The 16,381-nt window shown below is 51.6% G+C and overlaps 1 protein-coding gene across 1 annotated transcript; it reads left to right on the top strand.

Annotated features, from left to right (window-relative positions):
• Nucleotides 1-2,760: 2,760 nt before the first annotated feature.
• Nucleotides 2,761-4,527, top strand: QC762_512700 (uncharacterized protein; the record flags this gene model as incomplete). Its single annotated transcript, XM_062891666.1, has 1 exon — nucleotides 2,761-4,527. The coding sequence occupies one exon, from the start codon at nucleotides 2,761-2,763 to the stop codon at nucleotides 4,525-4,527; it is 1,767 nt and encodes a 588-aa protein (XP_062741834.1).
• Between the last annotated feature and the right edge of the window lie 11,854 nt (nucleotides 4,528-16,381).

The raw sequence follows: 16,381 nt of genomic DNA, 5'->3' as shown, positions 1-16,381 counted from the left end.
CCTGGAGAGGAGGACACGCTGAACAGAGAACAGAGCTAGGACCTAGGTAGTGTACTGGCAGTGTTGCATGAGGCGGTCACCGCATGTGCAGTCCGTTGCACGACGGAACCTTCCGTTCAGCAGATTCCCGGCCATGAACCCAAGCTTTTTCCTGGACCAGACTTTGCTGCTCCACGGTCAACGAAGTCAGACAAGAGGATGGCTTGCCGTGACAACACCAGTCTTGGCGTATATGCCAAGGCCTTGCCAAGCTGTTCATCCTCGATGAAGATCTCCCTTGGCATCTGATGGCGGCCCGATTCGGTTAAGCGCCACGCGTTACCCCCCAAGACCCGTTTGTGGCTTGCTGCTTAACAGCCACCCACCAAGGCCTTGAACAATCCTATGGCCTATCCACTGCCAACATCAATATCCCACCGCTTCAAGATTTCTTCATTCAACGTACGCAACCAGCCCGGGCGGAGCATCATCGATTTTCCACAACATGCTGCATCACGACCAGTCCGCGCGTTATGGCAGCTTGGCACCTGTCTCCTGTCCGCATGTCCCAGCCCCGAACATGCAATCTCTCAATTTGCGACACCGAATTTCGCTGCTGCCGGGCATGGGCTGCTATCATTTTGCGCAACACGGAGGCCTTGGCGAGGCTCACAACCACAGACACATCAGTAGCCTAGACTCTCACAGTCTCACTCAAATCCTCAGACACCATCCGCTGCCAAGCCCGTCGTCCCGTCGTGCGAAGGCCACCCACTTCCACATCAGATTCCACCGATGCCGCCATAGGCACGTATGACCCGATCCGACGTGCCCATCGGTACCCGTCATGCCCGAGCCTTGCCTTGCCTTGCCGTCCGACGGTCGCGCGCCCGTCTGCGTCTGCATCGGCCGGCCTTATTCTTCTGCCTTCCCGCCGTCCACGGCGCTGGCCCTGCAGGAACCGTCTCCGATGGCGCACCTTGGTCCCTCCAACTACTGCAACGTCTCTTGCACACCGTCATTCCCACGTCGACACATCAGCAGAACTGGTCAGATGTTACATACAATGGTGATGTTGGTGCCAAGCCTTATCTACCGGCATTTGAACCTGCCAAGCGGTTACAACTGTTGATCAAGACGCTTGGCATTCCGCGACGCCTGTGTCCTTCGTGGGATGTCTCATGAGGAGGTACGCCTTCTGCTCGTTTTGGGTCTGTTGGAAAGATAAGGCGGTATCACTGGGTGGCCAGCCCCTTTGTGCCTCATCCCGGTGTGAGCGCAGCCATCCCTTTTGGCCTTCGACAACTCATCATCCACTGGGCGCATCGCCGCTGCCAAGAGGCATCACGATCCTTCAAGCTGCTCGAACTGGATGCTATATCTCTTGGCATGATGACAACCCTGACCGATCACCGCAGTCATCTGTCCTGTTGGCGGTCTAGTCAGAGCGAATGACAATTTACGAGGCAATAGTGCACTTGGCCGGTGGCTTCATAATGTCAATCACTTTCGACACCGAGAGATGAACAAATCCTGCATTACGACCACCGCAACCGCGTCACGATGGCCAAGGAGATTATGCTCCGTCAATGGAAATTGCAGCCTCTGTGGGGCTCCATTGGGAGTACAGCAGCATCTAAGCAAGGGGGTTGACGTCCACCAGATGCTAGTGGTGACCCGGACTCCTGCTGACAGCCACAACGGCCGAACTACGGTGGTAGTGGACTTGACTGCCCATGCCCCTGTCTCTTCATGTCCAGAGAGTGGGAACTAAACGGTCGCTAGAGAATTCATAGGCGTATTTCGCCTACAGGACCCCTGGCACAGGCGTGGTAGGCTGTCCCACCAGATTCGTTGGCGCGAGTGCGCCCTAATATCTATTTTTTGTTCTTCTTGAAGGGTCTATGGTGCTCACAATGCTCACCATTGTCCCTGCGTAACCACCACCCCATCCAGGGTTTCAGGGTCCTGGTGTTCTACGCCAAGAGTCATATGGAATGCTTGCCTCATCGAGCCCCCTCCCATCGCCTCAGCAATGGTATTAGGAAGCCGGTTTGAGTTTGACATGATCGCATTGGGAGCTGAATGTCCAGATCGAGTGGTTTTAGCACATCTTGTCCTACGTCAAGTCGAGACATGACGCCTCGGAAACACCTCAGGCCGGGCAGCTCGTCAGATCGGGAGAATTTCGCCCCTCTGGCATGAGGCGTGTACCGTACCACGGCCTTGAGAAGGGTCTTGTGACGTCAGGTAGGTCGGACGCCTTCAGTTCGAACACTGTGCCCTTTCATATTGCTCTCTGGGGATTTGTACCACGATGGAGCCCTGGATGACGGGGGCTTTTCCGACCGGGTGTTGAACTCTCTCCCGGGCATTTCTTCTGTCTGCACTCTCACAATTTTTGACCAGCGGTCCTTCACGTCGATTCTGGTGATTGTCTGTATAGCGTTGATCCTAGTAGACTTGTCCAACGAAGGTCGACCATGTTTACTTGGCCGCATTGTCACAAATGCAGCATCAGTGTATAAAACTTGAGCTGACGGGTCGGAGTTTCTATTGACTACTTGGTATGGATGTTGGTTCCCGTCTTTGCTGATCTATCTTCATGACGGTTATCAGTACTTCAGGCTATTCATATCAACCGGATTCCTCGGCTATTGTGGTGTGGTGTCTAGCGGTGAAACACAGACACGCAAAAATAACTGCTCTTACAGGGTAAGAATGATCAAGCAGGAATACCATCGTATCTGTAAGACTGTATCTTGAGCGCTAACATACAGAATGGCAGAACCAAGACTTCCAGACGTCTACGGCCCCGGGACCTTTACCGACCGAGAACTGGTTCCGATACTGACGGATGCGCACCGAATACTCCGGGTCTTGGCAACCCAAACCCCTGGCTTCACAGACAATGAGGTCGTCCTGTCAAAAGTTAGGTTTGAAGGCGAGGCCGAGCCTGTGATCCCAGGCCCTGTCAAGTCTACGCCTGTTGCAGCAGCACTCCATGCCATGACCGGTATCTTGGCCGATGAGATTCTAACGCTCCGAGGGTTGCCTAGTCCTACCAGGAAGGTGGTCATCAACACGACACATACAACCCTGTGGCTTGGAGGTGTGGCGGCAGTTTACCTCGACCACGAGTCGATTATATCCTTGATGAGAGATAAGAAGAGGTTCGGTGAGCTGGTTCCGGATTGGCAGCAAAGAGGTTTTGATCCTAAGTTGAACCCCCTGCTCAAGCTGAGAGCAACGGGTATCTATCCCACCAAGATACCTGGGCAGTGGTATAACCTCCATGGATCCCTCAACCCAGAACCTATGCTTCGTAACCTCGGCATTGACCCCTTCCCTGAAGCATCGATCACAACCCTCGACGAGGCAGCGGCTTACCTCCGCAAGAAAACAACAAAGATGTCACCCACCGAAGTGGAGTGCCTTAACCTCTCGGCCGGTCACTGCGGGACAAAGTGCCATACTCCCGCCTCCTGGTCCGCCACCTCGATGGGAAAGTCCCTGGCTAAGCACCCGCTAATCGATGTCATCCCCCCGCGCTCCCACTCCGTCCCCTCACCACCTACCCCCTTCCCGGCTCTCAACACGACCAACACCCTTCCCCTGTCAGGGGTAAAAGTCCTCGAGCTAGCCCGCATCATCGCCGCCCCGGTAGCCTCCTCCATCCTTGCGTCGTTAGGGGCAACGGTCATCAAAATCAACGCCCCCCATCTGCCGGATATGTCTGTTCTTCAGCTCAGTCTGACAGCCGGCAAGATCACCACCTGCCTTGATCTTCGAGATCCCACCGACAGGGATAAGCTTCAGGAGTCGTTAGCCGAAGCGGATGTTTTTATTCAGGGGTTCCGTCCCAGTGCGTTAGATAAATACGGTCTTTCCCAACACGATATCCTGTCCATGGCTGTCAAACGGAACAAGGGAGTGGTGTACGTGACGGAGAATTGCTTCGGTCCTGATGGGCTGTATGCTAGTAGGCCCGGGTGGCAGCAGGTGGCTGATTGTGCTTCTGGTGTGGCGTACGTCATGGGGAGGGGTTACGAGTTGGCTGATGGGGAGCCTGTCTTGCCTAGTTTGCCGGTTAGTGATATGACTTGTGGGCTTGTCTGTGCTGTAGGGGCGATGATGGGGTTGTTGAATCGGGCGAAAGAGGGGGGGAGCTGGATTGTGAGGGGGAGTTTGGTTAGAGTTGATACGTTTTTTTTGGATAAGGAGGTGGGTTTGTATCCTCGGCATGTGGTGGAGAGATGCAAGGAGAGGTTTAATTGGGGAGTGATGAGGGGGGAGAATCATGTGTTGGAATTGTTGAAGATGACGTGGGAGGGGTGGGAAGGGGATAGGGTGATGAGAGGGTATTTGAGGGAGGAGGGGGAGTGGTGGGAACGATGGAGGGAGAGTGCGTTTGGGGGGAGGGGGTTGGGTATTTTGAGGCCTGTGGTGCGGTTTGAAGGGGAGGGAATCAGGGAGGAAGTGCAGCCCAGGTGGGCGAGGGGTCCGGTGCCGTTTGGGTTTTACGAGAAGGGGGATGCCATGTTTTAACTAACATATCCAAAGCTAGTGCTAGAATTATATATCTTTGGAGCTAGGTGGTCTGGAGAACTTAAGTATAAAGTTAAAGAGACTTTGGCTTAAGCAAAAACTAAATGCTAGTGTCACGGCAGGCCGGACCACTGCACCATACCCACTATGATTGCTATCAAAAGCTACAAGTGAGCCAAGCTTCCTGGCTTGGCTCGCTCCAGTGGTATATATATGGTGACGCCGCCACAGCCGTCACAGCTAGGACCTTTCGATTCAAAGAGGGGGTTTGGTTTTAAAATAGACTGTGAAGCTTAAATTACTAGCTCAAAAGTCAGTATTATGTTAGGATAAGCACCTTCAGGTGTTCAGACTAATGGCCTGATTAAGATGCGTAAACCTAGTGCTAGAATCGCGTATTTGTAGCGCTGCGTAGTGTGTAAAGCTAAAGCACGAAGTCAAAGAGATTCTTGAGCGTTGTGTTACAACCTGCACCGGGAGTGGATACAGACTGCAAAGCAGTACGCCAGAGGTGAATATGACAGGATGATCGAAGGTTGTGACAAGCGTCTCAGACATGGGGTTCACTGTCAACAACAGGTCGTTCTAACAAAGAGCTACTGAGAGTAGATTGTAGACAAATGAACTTGATTGCTTGCATGAGGAATCAGATTCCTCGACATGGGGAGCGCCGGGCACTGCCCCCTATTTATGTGAAGCTATCTACATATGTTTCTGAAGTATCTTTGTACCTTGCTCAGCGTGCTCAGTGGTCTTGGCCACTGATCAGACTGAGCACCTCCTGATTGGTCGTATGGGGGCTTATGGGTCTTTCCATCCCTGGCCCAATGATTGGCCGAGGTGTCCCAGCACCTCGGGTACCACCCAGTGGTTCCTGTACGGGGGTATTACGCTTGGGCGTAACACTAAAGTAAACAATAAGCAGAGATTTCTGGATTTAAAGCTAGGATTAAGTTTTATCAGTAACTGTAAAACCTAAGATTATTATATATAAAGTGAGTATAAAGCTCGGATTTCTAGATTTAATGCTAGGATCGAGTCTTAGAACAGACTCCTGGAGCTATGTGACGAACCCCTATCCAGAACCTCTGAAAGGGATACTGGTTGAAGGCACTTCTGAACAATCCTGGTTCGGTACAGCTAAACAGTGTACAACAATGGCTTGTCTCAATCACAATAGTCTGAATACCAACGATTGTGACTTGTATTGCATACTGCGGAACTGTCTATCTACACCAGCCAGTTCCTCCGTATATATAGACCTTGGGACCGTGAAGTGCTAACCCTGCTGTTACAACCTGCACCAGAAATGGATACAGACTGCAAGGCAGTACGCCAGAGGTGAATATGACAGGATAATCGAAGGTTGTGGCAAGCGTCTCAGACACGGGTTCACTGTCAACAACAGGTTGTTCTAACAAAGAGCTACTGAAAGTAGATTGTAGACAAATGAACTTGAATTGCTTGCATGAGGAATCAGATTCCTCGATACGGGGAGCGCCCGGCGCTCCCCCCTATTTATGTCAAGCTGTCTACATATATTTCTGAAGTATCTTTGTACCTTGCTCAGTGTGCTCAGTGGTCTTGGCCACTGATCAGACTGAGCAACCTTTCATGATCAATGTGCTCAGTGTGCTCAGTGGTCTTGGCCACTGATCAGACTGAGCACCTCCTGATTGGTCGTATGGGGGCTTATGGGTCTTTCCATCCCTGGCCCAATGATTGGCTGAGGTGCCCAGCACCTCGGGTACCACCCAGTGGTTCCTGTACAGGAGTATTACGCTTGGGACGTAACACGTTTCCTCTCCTCCCTGGTCTTCGCCTCGAAGACCTTTGACGCTAGGAAATTGTCGTTGTGACTGTAAGTTTTCCCTTTCATCCTTTTCTAAAATGTCTGCTAACAGGGTGCAGAAGAATTATCAAAAAACTCAAAGAAAGAAGTCGCAACCGCGATCTTCTACCGAACGTCGTTATTCCCTTGTTGATTACACTAATACTTTCGGTTTCGCCATGCCCGTCGATTGTTCTCGTTGTAAGCGGCTGCGGCTTACAAACTGTAAGGCTGCCGACCGTAGCTTGTCTTGTCAGAATTGTCTGCAAGCGGGGGGCGAATTCTTGCAATATTTATGGTGAGCCCTCGTCGGTGCTTCGTGGTCTTCTTGAAGAGAAACGGCGCTTAGACCAGGAGAAGGAAGAGACGCTTTCGAAGCTCCTTCGTCTGGAGGCTCAGTCTCGCGCACTGCAGTTGAAGGCGGGTGAGGCATTTTCTCGAGAATACACTCTGTTGCGGGAAGAGGAAGCAGGGGAGCAGGCGGAGGTTGCTAATCCTGCTGTTACTCGGGAATCGGAGTTCCCAGTCGCAGAGGTCGATCGTTCCCTGTTGTCCTTTGGGGACGCTGGTAACCTTGATTTCTCGGGTGTCGACTGGTCGTCGTTGGATCCAAATCTTTTATCCCAGGTCGGTCTGGGTTCTGTCGGTGAAACTGCTGGAGCTTCTCCGGGCAGTCCAGGAAGTCGACAGGTTCCCACGAATTAGATTCTGGTCCGTAATCTAACCATTTGACGAGATATTGGAGTTCGTTGTTGCTGATCCGTGAATCCAGAATATCTTCGACGTCAAATTCTTCTTCGTCGTCGACCACCTCGAGTCGCGTCTCGAGTTTTGCTTTCTTTGGTGCTGGTTCAAGAAGGGAAATGTGGAATACTTTGGTTCGTACTCGCATGGAATCGGGAAGGGATAATTCGTAGTTAGATGTCGAGATCTTTTTCTTGATCTTGAATGGCCCGATCTTCTTGAAATCCAGTTTCTTGCTTGGTCGTTTCGTGTGAAGATTGCGTGTGAGAAGAAACACTTTATCTCCCTCCTCGAGGGGAGGTCCCTCGACCCTATGTTTGTCGTAGTGGGTGCGCATTCGTTCCCTGACAACTTCGAGTGTTTCTTTCAACATGTTGTGCATCTCCTGCAATCGTCCTGCGTGGATCGCTGCACGTGGTACCTCTGCTGTTGGTCCCTGTCGTAACTCGGGTTGGAATCCGTAGTTGGCAAAGAATGGTGAGACGTTCGTTGTCTCTGTGTTGCTCGAGTTGTATGCTAACTGAGCGGTTGGTAACAGGTCAACCCAGTTGTCCTGTTCGAAGTTGATGTAGCACCGAAGGTATTGTTCAATGACTTGGTTGAGTCGTTCGGTCTGTCCATCTGTCTGGGGGTGGAACGCTGTCGAGAGTTTTGACTTGACGTCTAGTCGTTTCATCAGGGCTTGCCAAAACTTAGAGGTGAAGAGTTTGTCTCTGTCCGAAGTGATGTCATCTGGCAGTCCATGTTGGCTCACGATGTTCCGTTCGAATAGGTAGGCGAGCTGTTCTGCCGTAGTGGTTTCTCTGAAAGGAATGAAGTATGCCCACTTGGTGAGTCTGTCAACCACTACCCAGATGGCGTCGTACTTGGTGTTGGTTCCATCTGGTACCGTTGAGCTGGGGAGTTTGGTGATGAAGTCCATGGAGATGGATCCCCACGCTCGTTCTGCTGTGGGAAGGGGTTCGAGAAGTCCGTAGGGTTTGTGTCTTGCTGCTTTGCTCTTGATACATATCTCACATTCTCTTACCGCTTCTTCCACGATCCTTTTCATTCCTGGAAATGCGTAGTGCTGTTGTACGCGTTCGAGCGTTTTTCTGATACCTGGGTGTCCTCCGAGTTTGTCGCTGTGGAGTTTCGTGACACACGCTCGTCTCTTGTCTGCTGGTACGTAGGCCTTGTCGTTGTACCATACTGGGTCGTTGTCGTCGGGCCCGGCCCGTAGACCTAGTTCCTGTATCTCATCCTCATCGACGTCTTGTCGTTTGGCTTGGAACTCGTAATCTTCCCACTCGGTGTGATAAGTCCTTGCGCAGTCTTCCCAAATCTGGATGGCGTGTTCCAGTGTTCCGTCTTTTTCTTTAAAGAGGGGGGCTGCGTCGATCTTTTCGTTACCCTTGTGGTCTGGTCTTCTGCTGAGCGCGTCTGCTCTAGCGTTCTCTTTTCCTTTGACATAGTGGATGCGGAAGTTGAAGGGGCAAGGAATTCTGCCCATCGTACTTGTCTTGGACTTAGTTCCTTCGTGACGAAGTACTTCAAATTCCGGTGGTCTGTGAATACATCCACTGGTTCCTCAGTCCCACTGAGATATGGTCTCCATTCGTCAAATGCCTCGATGATGGCCATGAGTTCCTTGTCGTGGATTGGGTAGTTGAGTGCTGGTCCAGAAATCTTTTTGAGACAAATCCTACCGGGTGTCGGCCGTCGTTAAAGTATTGATAGAGCTCTGCTCCAATAGCAAAGTCTGACGCATCGGTCTCGACATAGAATGGTCTGCTGAAGTCTGGCATTCGTAGTACGGGTTCGCTGCTGATAGCGTCCTTGAGTTGGTCGAAGGCGTCTTGTTGTTGTTGTTTCCACTTAAATGGTGTTCCTTCGCCGGTCAACTCGTGCAACGGTTTTGCAATTTTCCCAAATCCTTTGATGAATGATCTGTAGAAGTTGATGAATCCAATGAACATCCTAACTTCCTTCTGGTTTGTTGGTGTCGGCCAGTCCCGGACTGCCGTGATCTTAGCTGGTTCCATGCGGATCTCTCCTGGTGTAATTTCGAATCCCAAAAGACTGTCTTCTGCACGTGGAATTCGCTTTTTCGTGGGTTCACCGAGAGTCCTGCATCCTGCAGTGTTTGTAAGATCTGTCGTACGTGCTGTCTGTGTTCTTTGAGGGTCTTCGAATAGATCAAGATGTCGTCTAGGTATACAAAGGCGAATCGATCCAGATATGGGCGCAGGGTGTGGTCAATCATGCTTTGGAATGTCGCAGGGGCGTTAGTGAGTCCAAATGGCATGACTTGGTACTCAAAGTGTCCGTAGCGAGTCCTGAAAGCTGTTTTCCATTCATCCCCTTCCTTAATCCGGATGTGGCCAAAGGCCATCGGAAGATCCAGTCGACTGAACCATTGGGCGCCTGCCAGTCGGTCCTTCATCTCCTGATAAGCGGCAGCGGATACCTATTCTTGATCGTTTCCTCGTTGAGTTGTCGATAATCGACCACAAGCCTTAAATCTGTCGTTCCTTTCTTAGGCACGAATAAAATGGGGTAAGCTGCTTCGCTTTGTGATTCTCTGATAAAACCCCTTTGGTAGGTTCTCCTTGATGTACTCTTGTAAGGCTTTGTCCTGTCGTGGACCTAGGTGATATGCTTTGTGGTATCGTAACTTTGCTCCTTCCTTCAATCGGATCTCGTGGTCGAAAGAGGTTCTCTTGGGGAGCTCGTCCTTCATCTTGTGTCTGAAGACTGTAAAACTGTGGTATTCTTTCGGAATGTTGCTGAGGTCCTCCTTTTCCTTGGGAGGCTTGTGCCTCGAGTCGTCACTCGGGTCTTCCTCTAGCTTCTCTGGTCTGACATACATCACCCAACCTTCTGGTTCTCTGGTGTGCGAGGGTCCTTCCTTGGTACTTCCTCTGTCAGTTGACATCGGCTCGTCGTGGCTCGTATGTCTCGTATGCTCGCAGGGGCTCTCTTGTCCCTCTGGGCACCTGGGAGCTCTATCCAGTTCAGCTCTGTTCACCCGTCTGGTGTCAAGCCTGGAGTTGAGATGGCCATTCTCCCAGTCTATGTCCGGGTTGTACTTCTTCAACCACGGATGTCCCAAGATCATGTCACACTTGGGTCCGGTTGGCAGGATATCGAAGTCCACTTCCTGCGGGTCGTCGTCCACCGTGATCAAGAGTGTCGTTTCCCGTGAACTGATTCCTCCATCATAACTGGCCGTTTGCCCTTCGTAGGTCCTCATTCTGTATGGTGTTTTCTTCATGACCCACGGCATCCTCGTCTTGTTCACGAACGAGGGGTTGACGATGTTGATCGAACTCCCTGAGTCGATCACTGCAACTGCTCGATACTCCTTTCCTTTGGAGTTTGTCCATCGAACTACTACTGTCAGGGCACTTTGGTTTCCTAACACTGTGGCTCCGGCAACTGTCTCGTAGTGCCACCATGGAGGTCTTTTCTTGGATCCGGCTCGCGGCCTCCTGATGCGAGTTGTGATCCGTCGTCGTGGAATTAGTTTGTTCCACTGGGGCCTGGGGAGGCCCGTTGGCCGTTCCCCGTACGTGGGACTCTGGTAAAATCGGATGGTCCCGAACATTGTCTTTCCCACGCTTTCTGTCGTAAGTGGTAGTCGCTTGCCAACTTCACGGCGTCTGACTCCAGTCCTGATTCTCTAGTGGTGTAATAGAACATCTCGTGTCGCTCGAGGTACTGTTGTTCTAGTCGTCTGCGGAAATCGGGTCCCAAATACTCGTTGGCGAGTTCTTCCAATGTTCCGTATTCTCCATAGGCATCATATGGGAGGTCTCTTCCTGGGTACCCCTTTGACCGAGTGACTTTCTTGTTGGCCTTCTTCCTGACCCTTGCTTGGCTCTTCTGTCGGTGCCAGTCTCTTGCCTTTGCGCGGCGGTGACGGGCGCACCAAACGTGTTCACAGTCCTCGAGATCCAAAGCATCCTTGTCCCAACATCCTGTGGGGACCATGTTTTCCACAACAAGTGTGTATTTTCCTTCCGTTGTTGTGGTATAATTCCAATCCTCCTCCGATCCTGCCTTGTGTACTTGCAAGATGGGGTCGTTATCTCGTCTGGAAGGGAATACCTCGTGGTAAACCTTGAATCGATAATGGACTCTGCAGTAGTCGTAAATGCAGTCAAACCATGCAACTGAGTCGTGTAGTTCGTGGCAGGGTATAGCAAGAGGTACGTCGTCTGGGTGAGGTTCTGCCTTGGTGTGCTCGGTGGGGGTGTCTTCCCCGTAGACCACTGGTCGTCCTGGTCTCTCGAAACGCTCGTTCCAGTCCTTGGCTGTCACCCACCAGTCTGCATTGTTGCTCATGTCCCAAAGGGTGATGGGTTCATCCTCTGGTTCTGGTTCTGACTCTGTATAGTCGTCGTCGGTGGAGACTCCGGTTTCTGCGGTTCTCTCACATCTTCTTACCCACTCGGCTCCATCCAACGGACAATCGCTTCTTGCTAATGAGTTTTCGTTTTTGATCGTTGGTCGTGGAAGTTCTCTCAAAACTGGGCTTTTGAGCGGGGTTAGGGCGTGATCCATCATGTCGGCGAGTTGTTCTTGAGTCGTTCCCGTGGGCATGTGCGACATGAGGTTTCCCATCGCGGCGTCCATCATCGGCCGGTGGAGGGGGTCGTCGTCTTCGCGATGTATCATCCTGACGACGCGGTCGGTGTCCGCGAACTGAACTGATTTGGCTTCAGGTACCGGTTTGAATTTCTTCGGTGAACGACATTCTCGTGCAAAGTGTCCCATCTTGTCACAATTGAAGCATTTGACCTTGGACTTATCCTTGGGTTTGTCGCCGTACTTTCGTTGTTGGCCTCTACCGTGCTGTGCTGCTCCGATGTCCATGGGTCCTGAGTGTGTTCCCCATGAAGTGCTCTTGTGTTCGTACTTCTTTTTGATGTTGGCCTTGGGAACCTGAGGGTTGCGATAGACTCCTTTGTCTTCCATGGATCGCTCATAGAGTCGGTTGTCGATGACAATGGCTTTGTTGATGTATTCGTCGAGGGTAAGTGCGTGTCGGTCTTCCTTGATGAGTTCGTCCTTGACCTTGGGCTTCAAGCCTCTGTAAAATTTGTTCTTCAGAGCGGCATCGGCCCAGTTGACCCTGAATGCGTCTCGGCGAAAGAGTGTCGCGTACGTCGAGGCTGAGGCAGTCTGCACAAGTCGTTCGAGACGATCCTCGGCTGCCTTTTCCTCATCGGGTTCGCCGTACATCTTCTTGATTTCTTCCTCGAACTTGACCAATCCCATACCGAAGAGTTTCTGTGTGAGGGGTTCGCGTTCATCCTCCGCGTACTCGAAGTAGTTCCTGAGGATCCCATCAAACCACTGCTTGGGGTCTCCTCCAAGGAAACTGGCGGCATATAGGAGTTGTGACTCGGGGTCGGTGATGCCGTACAGACGTAGGTTGGTCCTGACATGTGACAACCAGGGCGGGAGCTCCTGTTTACTTCCGGTGAAGACGGGAGGCTTGCCGACCTTGGCGGCTATCTTGGGGGTATTGTCGCGCGTCGTACTTCGGACGGTGGTTTGCAGGCGCTTGACCTCATCCTTGAGATCCTGGAGATCATTTTTGCTCTTGATGGCCGTCTCCATGCTGAGAAGTTTCTTGGCGAGGGCGTCGAGTTTGTTTGCGACATCATTGAAGTCATAATCTTCTTCGTCGGAAGCGGCGTTGTCATTCTCAGCGGGAGGGGTTGTCTTTTCGACGGCGGGGGCATCTCCAAGAGAGACGTCATCGTCTCCAGTGAGACGGTCATGTCCAACGGAGGGATTGGGGGCAGCGGAAGCCATGGCGATTGGTGTTCGTTATGTCTGAGCACAACGTTCGATCTTGGTCATGCAAGCAACGTGTTACAACCTGCACCAGAAATGGATACAGACTGCAAGGCAGTACGCCAGAGGTGAATATGACAGGATAATCGAAGGTTGTGGCAAGCGTCTCAGACACGGGTTCACTGTCAACAACAGGTTGTTCTAACAAAGAGCTACTGAAAGTAGATTGTAGACAAATGAACTTGAATTGCTTGCATGAGGAATCAGATTCCTCGATACGGGGAGCGCCCGGCGCTCCCCCCTATTTATGTCAAGCTGTCTACATATATTTCTGAAGTATCTTTGTACCTTGCTCAGTGTGCTCAGTGGTCTTGGCCACTGATCAGACTGAGCAACCTTTCATGATCAATGTGCTCAGTGTGCTCAGTGGTCTTGGCCACTGATCAGACTGAGCACCTCCTGATTGGTCGTATGGGGGCTTATGGGTCTTTCCATCCCTGGCCCAATGATTGGCTGAGGTGCCCAGCACCTCGGGTACCACCCAGTGGTTCCTGTACAGGAGTATTACGCTTGGGACGTAACACCTGCTATGGCCCCGATCACTCCTAGCACATTGCATCCTGCAAAGTGCTCGTCGTGCTATGCCTTCGATCATCCCGAGCATCTTGCATCCTGCAGAGTGCTCGTGGGTCTTGACGCCATAGCACTTCTGGCCGGCCCCTATTGGCTGTCTCCTGACTTTCCTAATGATTGGCTGGGGACGTCCTGCGCCCCACATACTGCGCGACCTGCCGTTGGGTTAACTGTGACACGGAATGATCACCATGATCGGGGAGAATCACAAGTCTATATATACGGAGGAACTAGATAGCTCGTAGATAGCTCCGCAATATGCAATTCACGCTTGTATTCACGGTATCTTGTGTTTACATTGAGACATCTTGTTGTGCACTGTTTAGCTGCACCGAACCAGAATTATTTAGAAGCGCCTTCGACTAGTATCCTTTTCAGAAGTTCTGGATAGGGGTTCGTCACAATAAGACAACAGTTATATTATACCAATTGATTTAATTGTGAGCTAAAGAAGAAAAGAGAGGAAATTCTAACTGTGCCTGCAAATCAAGGCTTTTGAACGGGGTAAATCTTTGACTATTTGCTCTCGCTCCCTGAGTCTCACATACCCCACGTGGCTCCCAGTATCCACCAGTCCGTCGGTGTCAGATTTCGAAGTATTATTTCATATCCCTAAAAGGTTTTATAAAATTAATAATGTCAGGGAGTTATAATTCCTTTACCGTGTTACTGGAAAGCTACTAAATATCTATATTTCATTAATATATTACACCAAATTATATACCGAAACATAGCTTTTTTAAGAGGCCGAATAGTATCTATAAGCGCCGTAAGTATAAGCCCGATATCTTCGACCGATAATTTACTAATAAAGTTACTATCTCGGATAAAGGTCTATAGCTTCGGAATTAAAGCTTTCCCTAAGTCCGAGAGCTTAAGCGTGAAAATCGGCTTCGATATATCGTCGAGAGGAGTATCGGGAGGACCGCCGGGAGGAGCGTCGGGTAGAGTAGGACGATCGTTAGGAGGAGCAAGAAAAGTGTCGGGAGGAGCATCGGGGTGGCCGCCGGGGAGGGGAGGAGTAAGCTGAGCGTCAGAAGGAGCAGGACGAGTGTCGAGAGGTAGAGTGGGAGGGGCATTGGGTCGAGGAGTATCGGGACGAGCGACGGGGGGAGCGTCGGGAAGACCATCACGACCGCTAGAACGTTAAGCAGGTGTGGATGGGAGTGGTGTTCGAGCGACAATGTTGATAGGAGGCGATTTGGTATTAGGCAGCGTACTGCTAGTGGGAAAAGACTCGGCACTCGAAGAGGCATTCCTGGTGGTTAGATGGGGGGTCGGCGGGATTGTAGGCAGGAGTATCGCCGCTGGGGGGTGTATTGGCACTAGACAGTGCATCCTCAATCCTCTGGCTGAGTTCTTCCAAGAGCCCTTCAAACTGAGAACAAGCGTCGAGTAAAGAGCGCGCCACACTCTCCGTGCTAGACACCGCAAGTTGCGGCCGTCCTATGGCTCGTCGTGTTGTGTGGAGACGCCGTCGACCATCTTGGTGAGTTTGCAAGGTATTGACCCAAGAGGTAATCATGGATTTAAGTTTCTTGATCTCCTCTTTGAGGCGCTGTAAGTCAGCCTATATTTGATCCACTTGGCAAGCCCTAGCGGATAAAGGAAACAAGAGCGTTGGAGAACGGCTGATCAACAGCGAGGTCGTCAGCGTTGTTGTTGCGGCTCTGCGGTAAGTCATTGCTGGCCAATAGGGCCAGCGAACTGGACCCACTACGGACGCAGCCTGCTGCGTCCGTAGTGGGTTCATATCTTGGCGCTAACGAGTGCAATCACCAACATGGATACTTCACTCCATACGTCAACAAGTGGAAGCACTACGGGGCAACGTTGACATACGACAAGTCTTGCCGGCCAGTTGTCTTGGAGATTCTCAGGACATCTTGCCGTGAGAACTCCCAGTTGTTTTCCTTCCTGGAGATCCTGGGCCAGGCGAACCACGCTTCCTGTGCCGGGCCGCTCACGGAGTTCAAGTATCGAAGCCCAAGGAGAAGGCGTTGTGGGCACGTTGCCTCGACGGACGCCAAAAATGTACCGAAAATTCGAGTGGCTACGGTAAACGAACGAAAAGGAGGGTAATCGACGGGAAGCGAGTGACTGGGTAAAAGAAACCAAAACCCTTGCCCACCAAACAACCGCACTTCAGTGTGTTCTCAGGCCGCCGACACCACCGTCCCCCCCCCCGGCGCCTCAAACTACCACTCGAGCCCACTGACCACCCCTTCTGTTCACGCCGTCGACCCATCCGCAAACCCCACCATCACCTCCCCGTACCTGCTGCCGCAATTCTTTCTAGAAGTATTCTTGATCCCGGAGACACTAGAGACACTGGTACTGCGGCTTGCTGGAGAAGTTCTAGTGTCACAGGCTTCCCCAGACGCTTTAAATTCGCGAGCCTACACTTGCCACCCTCTCTCGTCACCGTAGCAATCTCCACACCTCTTCGCAGTCATCACCCGTGGTGCACCTGACGCCCATGCAGTCGCCGCCGTGAAGACAGCCCAGGTCGCAAGAACGGCGGCACCGGGCAAGGCTATTACATCTGTTCAAGCGGTGCTGGCGGCCTTTCAAGTCACCACCACGTTAGCCCGTCAACACAATATTAAACGTTCATTCCTTTATAAGAAAGTAGTCCGCAATCTGGTGCCCTAGCCCCTGTTCCAAACCCTCTCCCCAGCGTACCCATTCACAAATAACAATTTCGATTCTCGATAGCGCCTACGCCCTAAAAATCGGTTTAGAAATTTCCTCTTCCCAGTAATAGACGTCTTCAGGTGGCTCTCGTTGACCACCGTTCCCTCGTGCTCGGCGACGGACTAAGCGACGAAGACAGGGTTTCTTATCTACATCTGA

The sequence above is a fragment of the Podospora pseudocomata genome, chromosome 5, assembly GCF_035222375.1.
Source record: "Podospora pseudocomata strain CBS 415.72m chromosome 5, whole genome shotgun sequence".
In the NCBI taxonomy this organism is placed as follows: Eukaryota; Fungi; Ascomycota; class Sordariomycetes; order Sordariales; family Podosporaceae; genus Podospora; species Podospora pseudocomata.
Note: the sequence above shows the minus strand (reverse complement) of the source record. Positions and strands in the feature narration are given on the sequence as shown.